Source organism: Amphiura filiformis, chromosome 11 (genome assembly GCF_039555335.1).
Source record: "Amphiura filiformis chromosome 11, Afil_fr2py, whole genome shotgun sequence".
In the NCBI taxonomy this organism is placed as follows: domain Eukaryota; kingdom Metazoa; phylum Echinodermata; class Ophiuroidea; order Amphilepidida; family Amphiuridae; genus Amphiura; species Amphiura filiformis.
This window is the reverse complement of record NC_092638.1, coordinates 24,545,074-24,565,335: the sequence shown is the minus strand read 5'-3', so window position 1 is coordinate 24,565,335 and position 20,262 is coordinate 24,545,074. Positions and strand designations below refer to the sequence as shown.

Sequence of the window (20,262 nt, the reverse complement as noted above, 5' to 3'; positions counted from 1 at the left end):
GTATTTTATCGAAAAATTTACAAGAATAACACATTCTTATACCAGAAATTGCCAGTGGCGGCGCCAGGAATTTTTTTTCCGGGGGGCATTGAGGGGCAAAGTGAATTTCAGGGGAGCAAAATCAACAAATTTTTGCGTAAAATTACCGCAAAAAGGTGAAAATTTTCGTAATTTTGGGGTTTTTACTGGGGGGCAACAGGGGGGGCAAGAGTTCTGACTGGGGGGCATTTGCCCCTCATGCCCCCCCCCGTGGTGCCGCCACTGGAAATTGCCCTATAAGAGGGAGCCATTGTTAGCTATTGTTACCAGTCCCCCCTCCCCCAGGAAGAAGCGAGGCAATCATTTTTTTTTTCATTTTCCTCCCTTTCCTTTTGCAGGACCAGAGAGGAACCTTTGGAGATCTCTTCCTAGACAAGACAACGTCAATTACCACAGTATTACTAGTATTTATTTGGTTCTCCATGCAGTTTGTATACTATGGTGTTATCTTACTGTCATCGGAATTATTTGCAAAGGGAAACGTATGTGCAGGTGAGATGGCCGACTTAAATAGGGATGCTTAACAAAAAAAAAAATGCTGGACGCAACGTTCCCGGAACCACCGCTAGGTGGCAGCACACGACGAAAGCTTTGATGGAACACAATTACTTTCATATGGAAAAACCAGGTAATGCTCTGAGATGCCCGAGATATCTTTGACGTAGCCACAATTTTGACATTGTAACACATGGAATGCCTTAGAATGGGGTTGGAAACGCTGATAAATATACGAAACAGCATAGACCTGGGCCAAAAAAGTACATTTAATCGACAGATGTAATAAACCTGTGACGTCTGCGTGATGTCACGGGTCTATATATGTACAGGTAGCCGGGTATAGCCCCCTTCATCTGGCCAGACGCCACCAACGGCATCTATCTCTAGTTCCGAAAAACTCTGGATTGGAGCTAGCAGTGTTCTGCAATAATACCATATAACACACACCCTTACTTGTAAACACTTTTCTTATCTAACCAAGGGGCTCTTCCAGTTGAAATCCACACTACCCCTGTAGTAGGCCTGTTATCGACTGTCGTATGTGTCGTATTATCGTCGATATGACCCTAAGTCCGACATGTCAAAATAAATTGTCCTTTTTCGACACTTTACGACACATATCAAAAAGGAAAAAAATGAAATGTCCATGCTATTTTGTCCGAATAAGCTTACCGTACGATCATGTTTTCATCAGAAAGTCAAAAATTACCTCCCGAAGTTGACCTGAACCCGGAAGTAGAACAAACCAGGAAGTATGTTTACACCGGAAGTCGGCAATCATAACTCATATCGGCATGATTTTAAGCTTATCTATCACCTTTTTTCAGCATTTTTTAAATCTCATTACAAGGTTCGACACATGTCGATTGTTGTACTTTTTTTCCCTGACAAAGGGTTGAATTAGAAATCATGTGTCAATAACAGGCCTACCCTGTGGAAGATTTTGGCAATATCTTCCACAGGGGGAGTGTGTTTTTCAAATGTAATTAACCAGTGTTAATCATTTTGAAACATATACTCCCCCTGTATTATGGCTATACCTATATCTTCCACAAGTGGAGTGAGTATTTCAAATGGAAGTTACCCAATTGTCTATTCTATTCAAAACTTATACTCCCTCTGTGGAAGATTTTAGCTAAATCTTCCGCAGGGGTAGTGCGGACTTTAAATGGAATAGCCCAAGGACCTTGCACACCCAAAGTTAAGCTTCAAACTGTGGACCCACCTGCTATATAACTGAGACCAGACTTTACACAAGACATGTAATGGCCTTGTATTCATTCTTATGTTGTTTGCAATGATATACTGAAAGCTCGGACATCCTCAGTTGCTGGGTGTCCTCGGTTATCATGCTATGTGTTATAAAAATATCACTGACCATCCAGGATTTGAACCTGGGAGCTTGTTACTACCGGACTGATGCTCTACCAACTGAGCTAATGAGTCAGATGGAGAAGAGCAGCGATGTTATTATCTATAGTCCTTCAGTTTAGTACCAGTCCTCTATAACCTGTATGCATGGTATATGGTGTACTGAGCTGTAGTTTTAAGGATCTGTTTGTTTATTTGTTTGTTATTTTTAGGTGCAGAACAAAATGCTGCTAGTGGGTGTTTTGAATCATGTCAGTCTCTGACCAGCCCTGATTATGTATCTTTGATATGGACCACATTAGCTGAGTTCCCAGGTACATCAAGAGTAACAATCTTTTTTATGTAGGGGCCTACGAGGGTGGGTCAGTATGTAATAAGAGTTGACTTGTGACGCCATATATGGTTAATTGTTTTCATGGCATTTCTCAATGATCACATAAACACTGTAACTTTGTCTTTCAAACAACAGTCATGTAAAAATTATATCACACACATGATTACGTCACAGCATAATACCATAATATTAATGGTCTAGAGACACTGTCAAATCACGCAAAAAGGCGGGCCTTTTAAATTACAGCAAAGGCACATTATCACATGTTTAAAATGTCCGAGAACAGCAAAAGTACAAAGTGCATATGGCTAATTTTTGCTTTTGGCAAAATATGAGACTTCCCATTAAACTTGGGTGGAAATGGGACGCCTGGGAACTTTGACAACTTTAGGGCTTGAATGGAAGCAACATTATTCTGCAAAAATGGCGAAAATGAAAAAGCAGTTATTACAAATGACATTAATTATCTCCAAAATGAAACAGATTAAAATATAATGACTGGTCACGTGTGAGAGCTGGTACTCAGTATGATGATAACTGGTGCAAATCAAACAACAATCTGCGCATGCGTAGGTGGGATGACTGATACATGCTGGAAATGCACGAAAATTACAAAATTCACTGTAATAGGGCCTAAAATATTACAAAATGCTATGAAAATTTTGATTTAAATATTCATATGAATTTTTATGGATGATCTCAACCTCATATAAACAGAAAAGTTTTAAAAATAAATTTCTCAGTCAAACAATAGCCTCTCTCTCTCTCTCTCTACCACTACTTTTTGTATAAATGTAACAATGGTAGAATAACACTTATTATACAAATATTAACTGTCTATGAGTGTGATGGTGAAATATAATCACGAGGTGAAAGATGGATTGTTCCATTCCACGAGCGGAACGTGGAAATATTTGCACATAGTGTGATTTCGCCCTGCTGTAATTGGTTAGCCCAGGGCTATTTTAAAAGAAAAAGTCACTGCACGTTAGCAAACGTAAAATCTAAAGGATCAGCTAGCGGAGACAAGCTTGAGGAAAGGGTTGCTGGCAGAGGGTTGTCTCCCCTCGAGTTCTGTAAAATTTTACAAATCACGCGTTAAAATCACGCATTTTACGGACTCATTTTTGACGTTAAGGGCTCAGAGCTGAGAGCACATCACTCAGACATACCAAATTGCATTCTGAATACAAGGAATAGCCTTAAGGATACGATCCATGATTTACCGACAAGTGACTCATTTCGGAATGCGATCATGAATTTTGAAGAAAAACAGTTTCCACAGGCTTCGTTGGGACTCGAACCAGCGATTCTAAACTTCCTTCGATTACGCGTCTAGCGCTTTAGCACTCGGCCACCGTGGCAGATGAGCGAATGAGTGTAATGATAAAAGATAAATCTCATAATGCCATCTTTAGCCTTTTGTTTACTAAAAAAGACGCGTTTTGTAAAGATAGATTAGCCGTTTTATGCATAAATAGCACGAACGTTTGGGAAAGGTTTCAAACAAATAATAAAGACACTGATGTGATGATGAAATTGCGTAAGTCAGGAATTATCTGCGTTGCATTGTTTTGTTTTGGTTTTAGGAATTTGACCTTAAAATTTACGACTTCATGACATTATCATTCGAAATCAACAAAAGATATTTCAACACCATATGTCCTCATTCTTTCTCTACAATGTTTTGTACATGTATGTGAAATAGCTTCAACAATGGTTCGCTACATAATGGTAAAAATAGCCTTGACCTAAAAAAGGCGAGAGATACCATATTTACGGATTCAGGCTAAATTAAAAATTGATATAAACGTTTGTTTTTTGATCGATTACAAAAATTAATTTTTGTCGTATAAAGAAATTGTATCTGGCGTGAATTACACTACAGTTTTTATTCCTAGGGCTCTTTGACTTCTTCAAATAATTTTTTTAATGATAGCGTGAATCCCCTGGCCCTCTATAATTACGCACAAAAGATCGACCCCCCCTTAACTGATATCAAATAATTTTGTATTTTTGAAATTTGCGATATAATACAAATTTTATGACAAATTATTAAAAAATGATATTTTTGACATTGAACAGTTCTCGAAGTAATGCTTATCAATCTAATGCACTTAAAGTTGAAAATTTCACTAATTCATTTAATTGACTTGTCATTATTTTTAATTACCTACAGCTCCATGAAAGTACACACTAACATCATAAATGTCATTAAGTTTATGGTATTGATGGTATTGATATGCAAAAACGAATACAAACTCGGCAAAAATGCATAAATGCACACAGGTGCCTACAATTGCACAAAATTAATTAATATCTGTAAAATGTAATAAGAACAAAAAATCCTTTTGATTTACTCAGAAGGCTAGGTTTCATTTAAAATGTCATTCCATTTAATTGAATTATCATATTTGATAACTCCATAAAAGTACACAGCAGGGGCGGCGCCAGGGTATTTTGATAGGGGGGGCAAAACAATTTTGGAAATTTTGTATGCAGCGCGAAATCGCTGCTCGTCGTGCTTGCGCGACGCAGGGGGGTGTCTGAGGGGGGATGTGCCCCCCTCAGAATTTATAAAATTTCCAAAATGAAAGCACAAATGAAGTCATTTGATGCACCATATTTATTTATTTTCCAACCGCATATTTTTATGGATTTCATTCACGGGCCCGACTTTCAGCCCGCTGGTTTTAGGCATGGAGGCCTACTCAATTAGTAAATCCAGCACCTTTTGGCAACAAAATAAGTTCATGGTACAAATGTGCACAAAGTGAAATATGGTGGAAATGTTAAATAAAGTCGCGCGAAGAGCGAAAAAATTTGGCACTTTGTAGGCTAAAATGGCCAAATATGAGGTTACTTTGGTCAGAAACCCACATACAGGCGTCAACATTGGGGGATGATGGACCATCTACCCTATCAAAATATTGGGGAGGATTTATACCCCACGCTCCGGGTCAGATCTACACTCCGGGTCTGACCCCACACTCCGGGTCAGATGTTAAGTCAGTTGCATTGTATATGATATGCCGGGCTTTTTTTTTTAAATATAAATTGGCACGATAAAATGATAGGAATGGGGGTGTCTTGAGGTTGGAAATATTTCAAATTGAAAGCTGCAATCAAGAGCATAGGCGGGAGGTAGTCGCCCCCCATGATCACTAAACGCCGAAAAGGTCCACTTTGCGAGCGTAGCGAGTGAAAAAAACTCAATTTTTTATGCTTTTTCAGTCAGAAAAGGACAACATTTGCCATGTTGGGAAAGAAGTTGGGAGAAGGCAAGAGAGGCCATGTGACATTTATGGGGGGACATTTGCCGAAAATGGGCCCAAAATATAACAACCAACCACTTTAAAACTTCGTAGGTCAGCATTCCACAAGGGGCAAGATGTCCGAAGGGGAGTTTCCCGCCTTCTAACCATGGCCAGGGAGGGGAATGGCTCCTTTTCTTCTTCTCTCTCCTCTCTTTTCTCCCCTCCCTTTTCTCTCTCCTTCTTCTCTTTCTCTTTTTCCTTCCTTTTACCTCTTTTTTTGAAAATCATAGGGGGGGGCAATTGCCCCCCTTGCCCCCCCTGTGGCGCCGCCCCTGGTACACAGAACCTCTTTATTAAATTTTGAATGAAATGCACACATGTCCCTACCATCCCTTAACCTCGCACAGTAGCCATGGTAGCGTAAAGTTCTCAAAATGTGATAATATTTCTGCAACTTAAAGTGATGCAAAGGTGCATAAGTTTAAGTTGTCGGCTAATTGCATAGAAAAGTTGCATACAAATTTCATTACAAAAGATTAAACACACTCTTCATGAACTAAATGTCTATAGTTCTCAAATTTTAAGTTTTAAAAAACACTAGATGTTCAGTCCATAAACAGGGTGTTTATTTTCTACAATCAATATACAGGGTGAGTAAAACAGCAATAGTGCAAAGAATCCATCTTTATTTTTTAACCAGATTGAACTTTTAGGATTTAAAACACATATATTCATTTTTACAGCGATACCCAATTTCAATGGTTGTCCACGAGACATATAAATTTTGAATGTCAGCACACTCTTTGTAAGGTAGATTTGGAACTACTGCCATTTTCTTAACCTCATTGGCACTGAAGTAGAATGGAGCACCCAACGTTTTATTGTCCCTGGTCTTGTATAACTAAAGGAAACATTAACACTGTGTATACTTTCAGTCATCTGGGATTTGATCAATTAGTGGATAATTAAATCTGGTCAACCAGAAAAACTCACTTTTTTGGTCAGATGGAATCACCGACGTTTGGCCAAAACCTTTGGCCTTCAGCTGGGTGGATGATTTAGGGTCATCCGAGGTCAATCGATGAGGAAGTTGCTTGATGACCCGATCCCAACCATGTGACAGATTCATTTTGGACCGTGAACCCCGTTGGTTTGAACGAGACGCAGTGTGGGTACGAGCCGAACAACCGTCACTCAACAGGAGCGAGGCGTTAGAGTGAATCTGTCACATGGTTGGGATCGGGTCATCAAGCAACTTCCTCATCGATTGACCACGGATGAAACTAAATCAGCCACGCAGCTGAAGGCCAAAGGTTTTGGCCGAAACGTCAGTGATTCCATCTGACCAAAAAAGTGAGTTTTTCTGGTTGACCAGATTTAATTATCCACTAAAGGAAACATTACTTTTATTTGTTGTTATTTTCATATTTACCCTTACATTAAAAATATTCATTTTCTATAAAAGAAGCATACAAATTTATGGGCAGGTTTTTCATATGTCAAAAGGAATGCGTGCAAATTGAAGTTGTGTGAATTACAAAATATCCAGTAAAGTTGGACACATTGCAGGGAATTGAAAAATTGGAGTTGGAGTTGGGTAAGGTATGAAGTAATATTAGAAAGTTAGTTTGAACCGAAAAAAGGAATTGAAAGAACGCAAAAATCAACCTTGATTTAAGTTAAAGCCAGTTTCAGATCTGGTGTCTTTATTTCGCATTGTGTGCTCTCATTCAAATTACATGGTGCCTCGTGGACAAAGAGTTAAAATGGGTATCGCCGTAAAATGACTCATAAAAGTTAAAGGGTTCACTTTTTTTTTTTTTCACAAAAGGTCAATATTGAGTGTGGCATTTATAAAAAGTTTCAATAATGGAAAAGTTCAACTTGGTTCTTACTTGAATATTTATTCGTTGACCTATTGCACTTTTTTTACTCACCCTGTATATATGTTTAATACCCATATGATTTGATGTGCTCATCATTAAGTGATTAGTTTTTAGTTTAGGGTTGAAAGTGTTTAATTTAGTATTTACCTCTATACCTTTACCTTGTAAGCACCTAGAAGAACCGACTGATTCCACATGCATTTAGCAAATGAAAAAAACCAATCAATTTTTTTAAATGATTATCATATGGTTAAGCAGTGCTTTTTTCACTGATCTGGACTCCTCTCTACTAAGATATCGCAAATAAATAAATTATATGGTCTTTAATGGTTTCTTTGAGCATGTTGAGGAAAGTCTTGCTTTTAGCCTTTTTCACACTAATTTGGCCAAAAATATTGTAAATTCTGATTATAAAAAGTCCCGATATTGAGCCAGAGGGATTATCAAGCTGCGCCTCTGTTACCAGGTCTGCATTCCATACAGGCTGCGCACTTGCTTTTTTATTGGTGTCCCCGGCCGGTGGCATATCAGCGATGAGCGGCGATGAAAATGTTCTTGATGGTCACAACTTTTGGCGTGTTTTACTGGGACAATTGCGCACGAAGCGCGCAAAAAGCATGCAAAACCTTTCCATTTTACACTATTTTAGCAAAAACAAAGGTGATATGTTGTGGTAATTTGCAACATTACACTATTTTTGCCCCAAATTAAGGTGTTTAACGGTCTAAAAAAGAAGATGCACAGGGCAAGTTTGGACAATTTTTGTCCGGTAGATGGAGCCGCCCCCATGCATGTTGCGGATTTTCTCGTCCAAGGCTTTCCCCCACGAGTGACCGAAAAATTGGGAGGAAAGGGCGTTACTAGAGGCGTTGTGAGGCAATATTTGCGTGATTTCCCCTGCCAATTGAATGTTTGACTGATCACCACAAACTATACAATATAGGATATAGGATTTCCCGACTAGATCAATCTTTTACTTTGTGGAGGAACTTTTTTAATTTCTTAGTAATTTTTTTGGCGAAACTAGTATAGAACTATTTTAAGCACGGATTTTGTATTCTCACTGCACGGATTTCTATTCTCACTGCACTGAAACGTGCCAGAGAGGCACGATTAATATAGCCCCTGGGTTAGCCTGTTTGATTTTTGGAAGGAAAAAATATATAAGTTGTGCTGTTCATTTAGGATAGAAACTCGTACAAAATTTGAATAATTATCTTTTTTTCTCTATGACTCATAATTATTTATGTTATTCCCTTGAACAGGTGCATTGATCACCTTAATCATCATAGACGTAATAGGCAGGAAGAAAACTATGGTGGTGCAATCTATAATCGCTGGAATATTTATATTCATGCTGTTTATGTGCACATCAAGGTAAGATCAGCTTCCTTCTTTCTTTTTTCCCTCCTTTTGTTCTTCCTTTCATTCCTTCATCATGGTTGTTCAGGATATTATCACATTCACAACAACATTGTTTTATAAAAAAAATATATATAAAACAATGATTTGGAGTGCTTCGCACAACTTGCCTCAGCATCAGGGGCGGCGCCACAGGGGGGGCAAGGGGGGCAATTGCCCCCCCCCCCCTATGAATTTTCAAAAAAGAGGTAAAAGGAAGGAAAAAGAGAAAGAGAAGGAGGAGAGAGAAAAGGGAGGGGAGAAAAAGAGAGGAGGAGGAGAAGAAAAGGAGCCATTGCCCTCCCTGGCCATGGTTAGAAGGTGGAAACTCCTCCTTCGGACATCTTGCCCCTTGTGGAACTGACCTACGCGGTTTTAAAGTTGTTGGTTTTTATATTTTGGGCCTTTTCGGCTTTTAGTGATCATAGGGGGCAACTACCTCCCGCCTATGCTCTTGATTGCGGCTTTCAATTTGAAATATTTCCAACCTCAAGACACCCCCCCCATTCATATCATTTTATCGTGCCAATTTATAAAAAAAAAAAACCCGGCATATCATATACAATGTACCTGACTTAACATACACGCGTTGCGACCAGAGGCGAGATCCGACCGGGGTGTGGGGTATAAATCACCCCAATATTTTGATTGGGTAGATGGTCCATACAATCATTCCCCAATGTTGACGCCTGTATGTGGGTTTCTGACCAAAGTACCTCATATTTGGTCATTTTAGCCTAAAAAGTGCCATATTTTTTCTTTATTTAACGTTTCCACCTTATTTCACTTCGTGTACATTTGTACCATGAACTTATTTTGTTGCCAAAAGGTGCTAGATTTACTAATTGAGTAGGTCCATGCCTAAAACCAGTGGGCTGAAAGTCGGGCCCGTGAATGAAATCCATAAAAAATAAATAACCCTAAAAAGGGTGAAAATGGTGCATCAAATGGCTTCATTTGTGCTTTCATTTTGAAAATTTTCTACACCCCCCTGCGTCGCGCAAGCGCAACGGGAAACGCTTTTGCGCTGCACACAAAATTTCCACAATTGTTTTGCCCCCCCTATCAAAATACCCTTTGGTGCTTCCCTTGCTGATATCAAAATACCCATTGGTGCTTCCCTTGCTGATAAAATTCCACCTCCATGTGGCGATTTTCAGGCTCCATCAAAACCGCCACTAATGAATAGCATTTTTATATCCCCAACAACACCGGAGGAACTAATTAAATTATGTGCTAACCTAAAATCAAGCCATAGTTCAGGCATGGATGGCATCAGCACTATCTTATTGAAATCAATCATAAACAATGTCAGCATGGTCCTCTGCCACATTTTCAATATTTCAATTAAATATGGCTTAGTTCCTGATAAACTCAAAATTGCCAAAGTGACACCAATCTTTAAATCTGGTGACACCCATGATTTTTCCAATTACAGACCAATTTCAATCCTTCCAGCCATTTCTAAATTACTTGAAAAGGTTATTTATAACCGAATCCATGATTTCATTTCATCGCACAACATTCTTTAGTACCAACCAATTTGGATTCAGGCAAAAACGATCAACCTATATGGCAATTAATGAACTTTATAGCATAATTACCCAGAATTTAGATAATAAAATTCACACTGTAGGTATTTTCCTTGATCTCAGCAAAGCTTTTGACACGCTCAACCATGAAATTCTTTTAAATAAACTTGACACTTACGGCATTAGAGGAATTGCTAATAATTGGATCCGTAGTTATCTTAATAACAGGAAACAGTTCGTTGTATTCAATCAAACCTCATCTGAAATGACATCAATCACATGCGGTGTCCCGCAAGGATCGATATTAGGTCCACTTTTGTTTCTAATTTACATTAATGATCTTCCCCTTTGTTCTACCACAGCTGACTTCATCATTTTTGCAGATGACACAAATATCCTCTTTTCTCACAAGGACGAAAATTCTCTCGAAACCCTGATTAATAATGAATTGGAAACTATCTCCAACTGGTTTAAGCTAAATAAACTCTCATTAAATGTTAAAAAAACTAATTTCATGATTTTTAAAAATAAACATACTACCAAACATCAAAAGGAAATTAATATTCATATTAATAATAATAAACTAGAAAAAGTCCACACAAGCAAATTTCTTGGCATACTAATTGACGATAATCTTTCCTGGAAATCTCATACGTCCCATATATCTAAAATAGTCTCTAAATATAATGGCATTATTAAGTAAAGTTCGTCCTTTTCTTCCTCAGGAATCCTTATTTACACTTTACAACACCTTTGCAGTTCCCTATATTTCATACTGCAATATTATCTGGGCTGACAAAACAACTCGTACCTTGAATCACTTTTCTCCTCCAAAAAGAATCATCCCACGTGCACTAACTCCCTTTGGCTGGCCCACACAGAACCCCTCTTCAAGCAACTTAACACACTTAAGATTCAAGATATACATTTTCACCAACTGGAACGTTCATGTTCAATTCCCACCACAAATTATTTCCAACTGACTTGTCTCTAAATAACTTGTTCATTACAAACGCAAGTATTCACGATCACCTCACAAGACAAGCCAGTAATTCCATGTCAATTTAACCAAAACAAAACTTGCTGATAATACCATTAAGATTCAAGGTGCTCTACTATGGAATTCACTCCCCCAGTCAATCAAATCCAGCCCCTCTGTGTCATCCTTCAAAACTGATTTTAAAAAGCATCTCATCAGTAGCTACATTTCTGGCTAATGGATCAAATATTTTTTTATATTTCTATTATTATTACTATATTAAAATATATCTCAGATTGTACTTGTTTTCGTGTGTTTGTGTTATATTGTCCCTCTGCATTGAGGGTAGATCTTGGTTGGAGTTTGTCCCCAATAAATTATTTTCCAACAATTTTTTTGTATGTAACTCCAATATTGAATATCATTATCATTTGCTATATTTATCATTTACTTTGTAGGTACTAGCCTTTTTACAAATTCACATGTAAATGTTGGATTTAGGCCTCTGATTTGCTCATGCATACATGTTTTGTTTTCAAGGTTGTAGGCCTATATCCAATACTTGTTACATTTACAATACATCTTTTTCATGTAATATTTTGGAAATTGCCTAAAATGACTTAATATTCTAGATATGCCTACTGGTTATAAAATTATTTCTTATTTAATATGCATTGTATACTTTGAATTTTGCATTGGTAAATCTTGTATTTTCTCTACTTACAAGGCTTGTTTGTCTTTGTTCGTTTTTTTCCTAATGTATTAAATTTTGTTTTGCTTATTGTAAAATTGAAACACTATGTATAGGGTGCCACGTCATCACGCTGTGCGTTTGGTGGCATCCTCATCCTCTGTTTCTCATACTTTTGTCATATAATTTAAAATGTTCCACACTGTTTTATACAAGAAAATATTATTCTGTATTATGTTAACATGTATTTTGAATGGATGAAATAAACTGAACTGAACTGAACTGAACCCTGGCGCTGCCCCTGCTCAGCATACATTTACAGGAATTCGCTGATCACTATGGCTCAAGACACACAATATAAACCATTTGGCATCATTCAGGGTTTACAGCTTTATAAAACACAGTACCTTAGTCAACCTAAATCTAGAATAACCATCACAGGATTGGCTCCAAGAGTTCTTGTACTGCTAACTGAGATAATAAGCAGTTAGTTGCTTGTGGGATTTCAAGTTCATGCAATTATTTAACAAGAACAAGCAGGGACTTCCAAGTTTGCTGGGGCTTGAACTCGCATAAGTCACATTGTCACACCGTTGAGGTAACTGGTTGGGCTTGAGAGTTCTTGAGGAGCAGTACTCTTTGTGTTTACAATCCGTTTGTGTGGGGCCACTGGTGTTATGGCTGTTGGTTCATCTGAGGCCATCAGCACACTAAGAGTGTTGGGTAAAAAATGGGGTCAACAGTAGGAAAATTAGTGTGCACTAGCTGCTTATACAGAGTGAAGAAATAACGAATACATATTTTGTAATACTTCCAAATTTGGATGTGACGCTTCCCTCTTTGCATGCTGATGTTGCAAAATTCACCCCCACACCCCACACACACTTTTTATAGATTCTTGAGCGGCGCACTGGACAAAAAGAAATTGGGTCAACAATTAACATCTTCCGTCAGCAAAATTTTTTTTCCGTCAGTACATTTTCAAGTTGTGCCCCCCGGTTCGAAAATCTGGCTACGCCCACTGCTGGGGGCCCACTTTAATTATGAACCGCGTAATTCTAGTTGATATGTTATATAACTCTTTTATTGATTTAAATCCACAGGTTTTGGTTGACAGTGTATTTGTTTGTTGCGAGAGGGATGATAGGTGGCGCTTTACAGACTGTGCATGTCTACACACCTGAGGTGAATATACTTTATTTCATACATAAATGATATTTTTAATTTACACCATTTTGATGATAAACTTGAGATCATTACAGTGGCGGTGGCGGCACAATGATTTTTTCCGGGGACAGGGCATAGGGCCCAAAGCAGTTTTGGACTTTTGATTAGCATTGTCAAAAAAAAGTGAACCTTTTGTAATTTTTTCTCCCACTTTTGAACCATTGTTTAAAAAATAAAAAGCAAATAGTGGACTTATGTGGAAATTTTTTTATGGGAGGGTTGCTGCTGCACCATGCACCAGGTCACATGTATCAAGGGGGGTCCTGACTGGGAAGCCAAATCAAATGCTTCCCTGCCCTCTGGTTACGCCATTAGGCCTAAAGAAAAATGTAAGTTGGCGTAACCGACCTACCCTAAAATTAGGCCCGACCCTACCCAGCAAACACAAAAACGTTTTTAAAACGTTTTAAATAAGTTATATTTTGGGTTTTGGTTTAGGTAAAAACGTTTTAATAACATTAAAATGTCGGGTTTATATATAAAGGTCATGAAATCGTTTTAAAACGTTTTGTATGAAAACACACTACAACAATATTTTTTAAATGTTTTCGAAATGTCATTGTAAACTATTTTTGCAAACATTTTTGGCCAAATATTTTGTCAACACTTAAATAACATTATGTTAAAATATTTGCATTCAGCAAACACAGAAATGTTCTTAAAATGTTTTTTACAAAACGTTTTAATAACATTTAAATGTCGGGTTATATAAAGGTCGTAAAAACATTTTAAAAACATTATTGTAAATATTTTGGGCAAACATTTTTTGCAAAATATTATTTCAACCCCAAAATAAGATTCTGTTTAGAATGATTTGTACCAAGTTTTCAAAAATGTTTTGGGAATGTTATTAAAACGTTTTTATACCCTTTATATAACCCGACATTTAAATGTTTTCTGTAAAATATTTGTGTTTGCTATGCAGTAAATTACCAACAAATGTTATTTAATGTTATGAAAACGTTTTATACCATTAATGTACCCTTTATATAACTCGACATTTAAGCGTTTTCTGACAACCTTTTATAACCTTTTGCGAATGATGTCGAAAACGTTTTGTGTTTGCTGGGTAGAAATTTTTCTCTTCTTTTTTTTTTTTGCAAAAGGAAAATAAAGGAAATAAAAAAGGTAATTTAAAAAAAAGAAGAAAAAAAGATCCAAGGCCTTTATCAAACACAATTTACATCTTTAAAAGTTGCATTGATAACTTTTTATCACAGAGAATATCCTTGAATTTTTTTTTTTAATCCCTACCTACCTACCCTAATTTTTTTTTTTATGTTACGCCAATCAAACAATTTTTTTAGGCCTTAGTAATTTCACAGTAGCATTGCTATAGTTGCACCACAGTTTCATGACTGTTTAGGGAATCCCTATGACTGATATTTTGTTTATGTGTTACTGTAGGTTTACCCAACCCATATGAGGGGTCTTGCCTATGGTGCCTTGAAATCAATGGGAAAAACTGGAAGCATGGTTACACCGTTTTTTGCCCAGGTGAGTAGATGTGTGCATTGGCGATGAATGCCTTCAACTGAGGATGTGGACCAGAATAGACTCAGAATACACTTCACTTGATAATAGTGAACACCCAGTTAGCTAAAGGTCATAAAACTTTTTTTTTTCTTGTTTCTTTCTCATTTTAGATGTTACTGCACACTTCCCCAAAGCTGACCCTGTCTGTGTATGGAGGATTCTGTTTTGTATCCTGTATATTTATTATCTTGCTACCAATTGAAACAAAAGGCAGAAAATTACTGGTAGGTATTATTAAGCAATGCGCCATTTTATTTTTACACCACTGGTGTTACACTTTAGAAATGGGTTTAAGACGAACAGGATAAATGAAGTCCTGGCTGTTAAATAAGGCCTTGACGAAGGACATGTTAGGCTTATCTTATAACTCCTCATCTACTTTTTGGCAAGGGAAAAAAAAAAGGAAAGAAGCAAGAAAGAAGATGAAGAGAAAAGTTCATTCTTCAAAACCAGGGAAGAGAAAAGTTGTTTTTTTGCCCCCAGGTTTTAGCAACTGACCCCTCAGGTGCGGAGCAGACCAGAGGTAGCAAGCCACAAGTGTGAACATTGCCCGACAGACGATTTTGTGTGTATGTGATTTCGGATGATCATGCAATCGGATTAAATGGGCCGGGGGATGCTTGGTGTTGTCGTCACTTTGTAGAGTAGTATTTTGTAGTATGCGGTATGGTTATGATTTGGTTCACCTCAAGTTCGGTGGTAGCGTCAATGCTTTTTTTGCAGTTAGGCCATAATCGTGCCAATAAAGTCGCCTCTGTACGCATGCGTGTACACTCAGCGCATTTTAACTTTATGCGTGCGATTCGATACTCATGGAGAGCAAATTACGCATTATATGTCACTAACGAACTTGAGGTGAACCAAAATATTGGGTTTAAGTCTAGCTGTTAACTTTTCACATGTTATCTGTAGCATATCTTCAAATTGATCAGATTACCTGTTTCTGTTTTGTCATTGATTTCATTATTTCTTTCTTATTCACATTCTAGTCATCTTATAAAACTGCAGTATATCAGAAAATAGATATGCATAAAGAGTGATGAAGATAGAAGACAACACCTAGTCTCCTAAAACCATCAGAGGTGTTCAGGACAGGAAGGACTTCAGGCCTGGCTAATTGGGCTATTCCGAAAATAGATGCATACCCCATGTAGAGGAGTTCAGATTTCCACATTTTTTATCCAGCCATGATTTTTGGAAATCCAGACTTTCAAAGTGTACAAAGGCAAAAAAGTCCTAAAAAGGCTTAGCAAAAAAAACATTACACAAATGTTAAAATATGCAAAAGTTCCTGCTCGCTCTGCTGGCATCATATGAATATATGAATACAAAAGCCACCCAAGTCCATACTTTGGCCAAATTGAGTTAAGCATGGGAAATTGTTGCTATACATAGGCCTGTCATATGCATGAAAGAACAACTCAAATTCATTCTCTGTGTCTATTGGACATGTGAAAAATAGCATGTATGAAAGAATCACCCAATTCCATGATTTGAGTCTTGTAACACATTGATTGAAATCCAGTATGTATAAAAGTCCACTTGTAACACATTCATTGCTAGAGAATGACTTTTGAACAAAAAATGGGTTTAATAAAGGAAAGTGTGTGGTTTATATTACATGGCAGAATGCTTATCAACATTATACATACCTGTGTGCTTTATTTTGTATTATCTTACTAGTGGTAATCTCATTCTAACATTGTTGTCTTTGTATATGATTCAAAAAACCACCTAAGTCCAAAATTTAAAATGAACCCCACGAAGTCCCTGAAATGCTAATCGTCATACCTAATACAGGTTAATCCACTCATTTGCACGTAAAACTTACCATATTGACCAGGTAGGCCTAAATCTAACTGAAGGAATTAAAATGATACACTGGTTTTTCTCTCAAAATAACTTCGCATGGACTTAGGTGGCTTTTGTATTCATGTATTCATATATCTAGACCATTTAAAGTTTGCAAATTGGGAACCAAAAAATTTGGCATGTGCAAAGGGGGGATTTTTTGGTGGGCCGAGAGGGGGGGAAGCAATTTTTAGCGGGCTGAGAGTGGGGGTAGCAATTTTTGGTGAGCAATTTGACCCCCCCTGGTGGGGGCTCGTTATTATTGCACAGCCCCTTAATACATAGTCTGTGTTACAGACCGTGTACCTGTATTATCCATAGGGAGAGAAAGTACTGGGAACCACACACTCGGATCGCGGCTTTGCGGCTCACGGCTCGCTCTCGCCACTTCACGGCTCATCGCGGCTTCGCCGCTCACCCCCCTTGATCGTGTGTCCCCACTATTGCGAGTCAGACTACTTAACACAAGACAAGCAGCTGCCGATCAGTTGCCACCTTCAGTTAATGGTTATGTTATGGAATGTTTTAGATCATTACTCAGTTATAGTGGTGTGAAATTATGGAACAATATATTAACATTGATATAAACTCAACAAATATGCAAACTTTTAAGCAGTATTACTAAAGGGTATATTTTCACCAGTTTTAATCAATAGTGTATAATGTAAATAGCATCTTGAAAGATATTCTACTGACTTATTTATGTGTTTTATATAATATTTTTTATGAATCCATGTTTATTATTATGTTTGGATGAATCCAAGTGTGAAAATATTGGATCCAGAACATAATAATGATAAAATTGGATGTTTTACGTCCAATATTTGTTGGTCTCGCTATGAGTTTTAAAATATTGGACTTGACTACGTCTCGTCCAGTATTTTAAATTCTTAGCTCGACCAAAAAATATGGGCTCAATCAATCCAATGTTATTACAATAATGGCTTATGAATTTTAGTAATGTATTTTTTAAGAAATTTGGACCCATCGATATATACCAAAAGTCAAAATTTTCGACCAAATTTAACCCAAATTTTGTCTTGGTTTTTACAAATTTCCCCCTTTTTTTTTGATGAAATTTCAAAAATTTTGGCTAGATTGAAGCAAAATTGGCATATTTTCAGAAAAAAATGAGATTTGTTTTTTAAAAAGGACCCATCCATATATCAAAATTAGCCTAGAAAAAGGGGTCATTTGATATATATTTTGTATATTGTTTCAGTTTTCTTTTGTTCCTTTTGTTTTAAATGCTTGTAACTTTGCTTCTTGAAGTCCCATTAGTGTCATAATGTGCCGGATTAAATAGTGCATCTATTAAACAAATAAATTTACCCAAATATAGTTTAGTTTTAAAGTTAGGATTTTTCTTCCAAGTGTAAGGATACATTTTTAGCGCAGTATATAAAAGCCCCCATGTCACAAGGGAAATAATTTCACATTATTTGCACATTATTTGCAGAATCTCGACTCTTTTTTCAGATTATAAGCTTACTTAACAGAAATTGTGGGAAATTTTGGCGAACTTAGCGTTTTTGAGAGATTTTGCTTGTTTTACCGCTTTTTCCCTTGTGTCATGGGGCCTGTATCACCCGCCATACACCAAATTTTTTGAAGGGAAAAAAAAATGCATTGGGGGGGTCAAAAAAAAAAAATGTTTCAACCCCTGCAATTTTAAGGCAGTCAATATGTAGGATATTGTCCAATTTGAATTCCAAAATGTGGCTTTACCACAGGGTTCAATGGGAGAATTCAAACTTTAAATGGCTTTTTTTTGTATTTCAAGTGCTTTTTTCCTCTGGCGTCAAAAAATTAGAATTGATTCGGATCAAAGTTTCATACGAGAACGCAAGATATTACTTAGGGCTTTCGAAAGAAGCGGGAAATTTAAATCAAATTTGCTCCACAGGTTCCAAAGTACACAATGTGCTTACACTCAGTGATTTACCAGCCTACCTTGTATGTCCGATGTGTGAAATGCAGCAAATGCTTAATGGGCTGTTCCAGTTAAAATCCTTACACCCTCTAGATGGAGGTCATGACGTCAATCTTGCACAGAGGAGTGTAAAAAAAGCGGGAAATTTAAATCAAATTTGCTCCACATCGCCAAAGTACACAATGTGCTGACACTGTGATTTACCAGCATACCTTGTATGTCATATGTGTGAAATGCAACCAATGGGCTGTTCCAGTTAAAATCCTTACACCCTCTAGATGGAGGTCATGGCGTCAATCTTGCACAGAGGAGTGTAGATATCAAATATGGTCACCCATTCAGGCAACTCCATTTGATATTCACACTCCCTGTGTGGAAGATGTCTTGCCGGGTGGGGAGTATGGAATTCAAATGGAATGCCCAACATTTCTTCTTTTGTAGGATTTGAAGGATTTCAATATTTAAGTCTGTTTGAAATCACTCGCCTTTAAAAAAAAAAAAAAAAAAAAAAATCTGCAGGGGGGCTGAAAATTTGAAGCGTTCAAAATCACTCATATTTTTAACCACTGGAATCTCAAGGCAGCCAATGTGTAGCATATAGCTCAATTTGGACTCCAACTTGTATATTTTGCATAGGGTTCCATGTAAAATTAAAACTTCAAATGCATTTTTTTGGTTTTTTAAGTGCTTGTTTCCTCTGGCGTCAAAAAATTAGAATTGGTTCCGGATCAAAGTTTCGCAACGAGAACGCGCATATTACTTAGGGCTTTCGAGATAAAAAAAAAAAAAAAAAGCCGCAAAAAATTGAAATCGATATTTTGCTCCACAGGCTGTGTACTGTACAAACTCAATGTGTAGCTGATACAGTGAAATTTGACTGCCACACTCTTGCAGCCAATGGGCTATTCCATTTGACATGCATACACCCCCTAGATGGAGGTCATGACCTCAATCGCGCACACACGGCTGTAGATATCAAATGGAATCGCCTATTCAGGTAACTTCATTTGAAATTCACACTCCTGTGTGGAAGATTAAGGCATGTCTTCCATAGGGGTGTATGGATTTTAACTGGAATAGCCCAATGGTTTAATCACCTGTTTGAGTTCTGCATGTAAAATCATCTGCAAGTAAGAAGCCCCCATGTCACAAGGGAAAAAGCGGTAAATCGCACATTATTTCACATTATTTGCACATTATTTGCAGAATCTCGACTCTTTTTTCAGATTATAAGCTTACTTAACAGAAATTTTGGGACATTTTGGCGAACTTAGCGTTTTTGAGCGATTTTGCTTGTTTTACCGCTTTTTCCCTTGTGTCATGGTAAAGTATACTTTCATTTAAGTTCTATTCAACAATGTGCTGTGATCATAACAATAGGGGCCTACGTAAACAATTCCAAGCCTTGTGGAAATAAAGTTTTGATATTGTTTTAGATACTACTATCATTTGCATCATTTGTCTTATTTCCACAATTTCCAACAATTATTACTGTTAATTTTCAAAAGCTGCCCATTATTAGACATCAAAATATTCTACATAACATGGGAGTGTGTAGGGGCCTTTAACATTTGCTAAAATAATTACTTTAAAACCAAGGTGACTTAGATGCTCATTCAAGCGTAAGAAAGGTCTGTCAGGTCAGGTGAACTATCAAAAAGAGATATTACATGCTTTGGTGAGCAGCACAGAATATAGGATGATTATTGCCAGTGTTACCAAACTTC

At 37.2% G+C, this 20,262-nt stretch overlaps 1 protein-coding gene across 1 annotated transcript in view; it reads left to right on the top strand.

Moving 5' to 3' along the window:
* The window catches only part of LOC140164607 (synaptic vesicle 2-related protein-like), a 33,710-nt gene extending 15,712 nt beyond the window's left edge, over positions 1-17,998 (top strand). Inside the window, exons 8-14 of the mRNA XM_072187933.1 lie at positions 378-531; positions 2,121-2,222; positions 8,651-8,762; positions 13,092-13,173; positions 14,623-14,712; positions 14,862-14,975; positions 15,741-17,998. Coding sequence (XP_072044034.1) covers positions 378-531; positions 2,121-2,222; positions 8,651-8,762; positions 13,092-13,173; positions 14,623-14,712; positions 14,862-14,975; positions 15,741-15,791 — 705 coding nt within the window. The 3' untranslated portion in view covers positions 15,792-17,998. The remainder of the gene's footprint in view (positions 1-377; positions 532-2,120; positions 2,223-8,650; positions 8,763-13,091; positions 13,174-14,622; positions 14,713-14,861; positions 14,976-15,740) is intronic.
* The last annotated feature ends 2,264 nt before the right edge of the window (positions 17,999-20,262 follow it).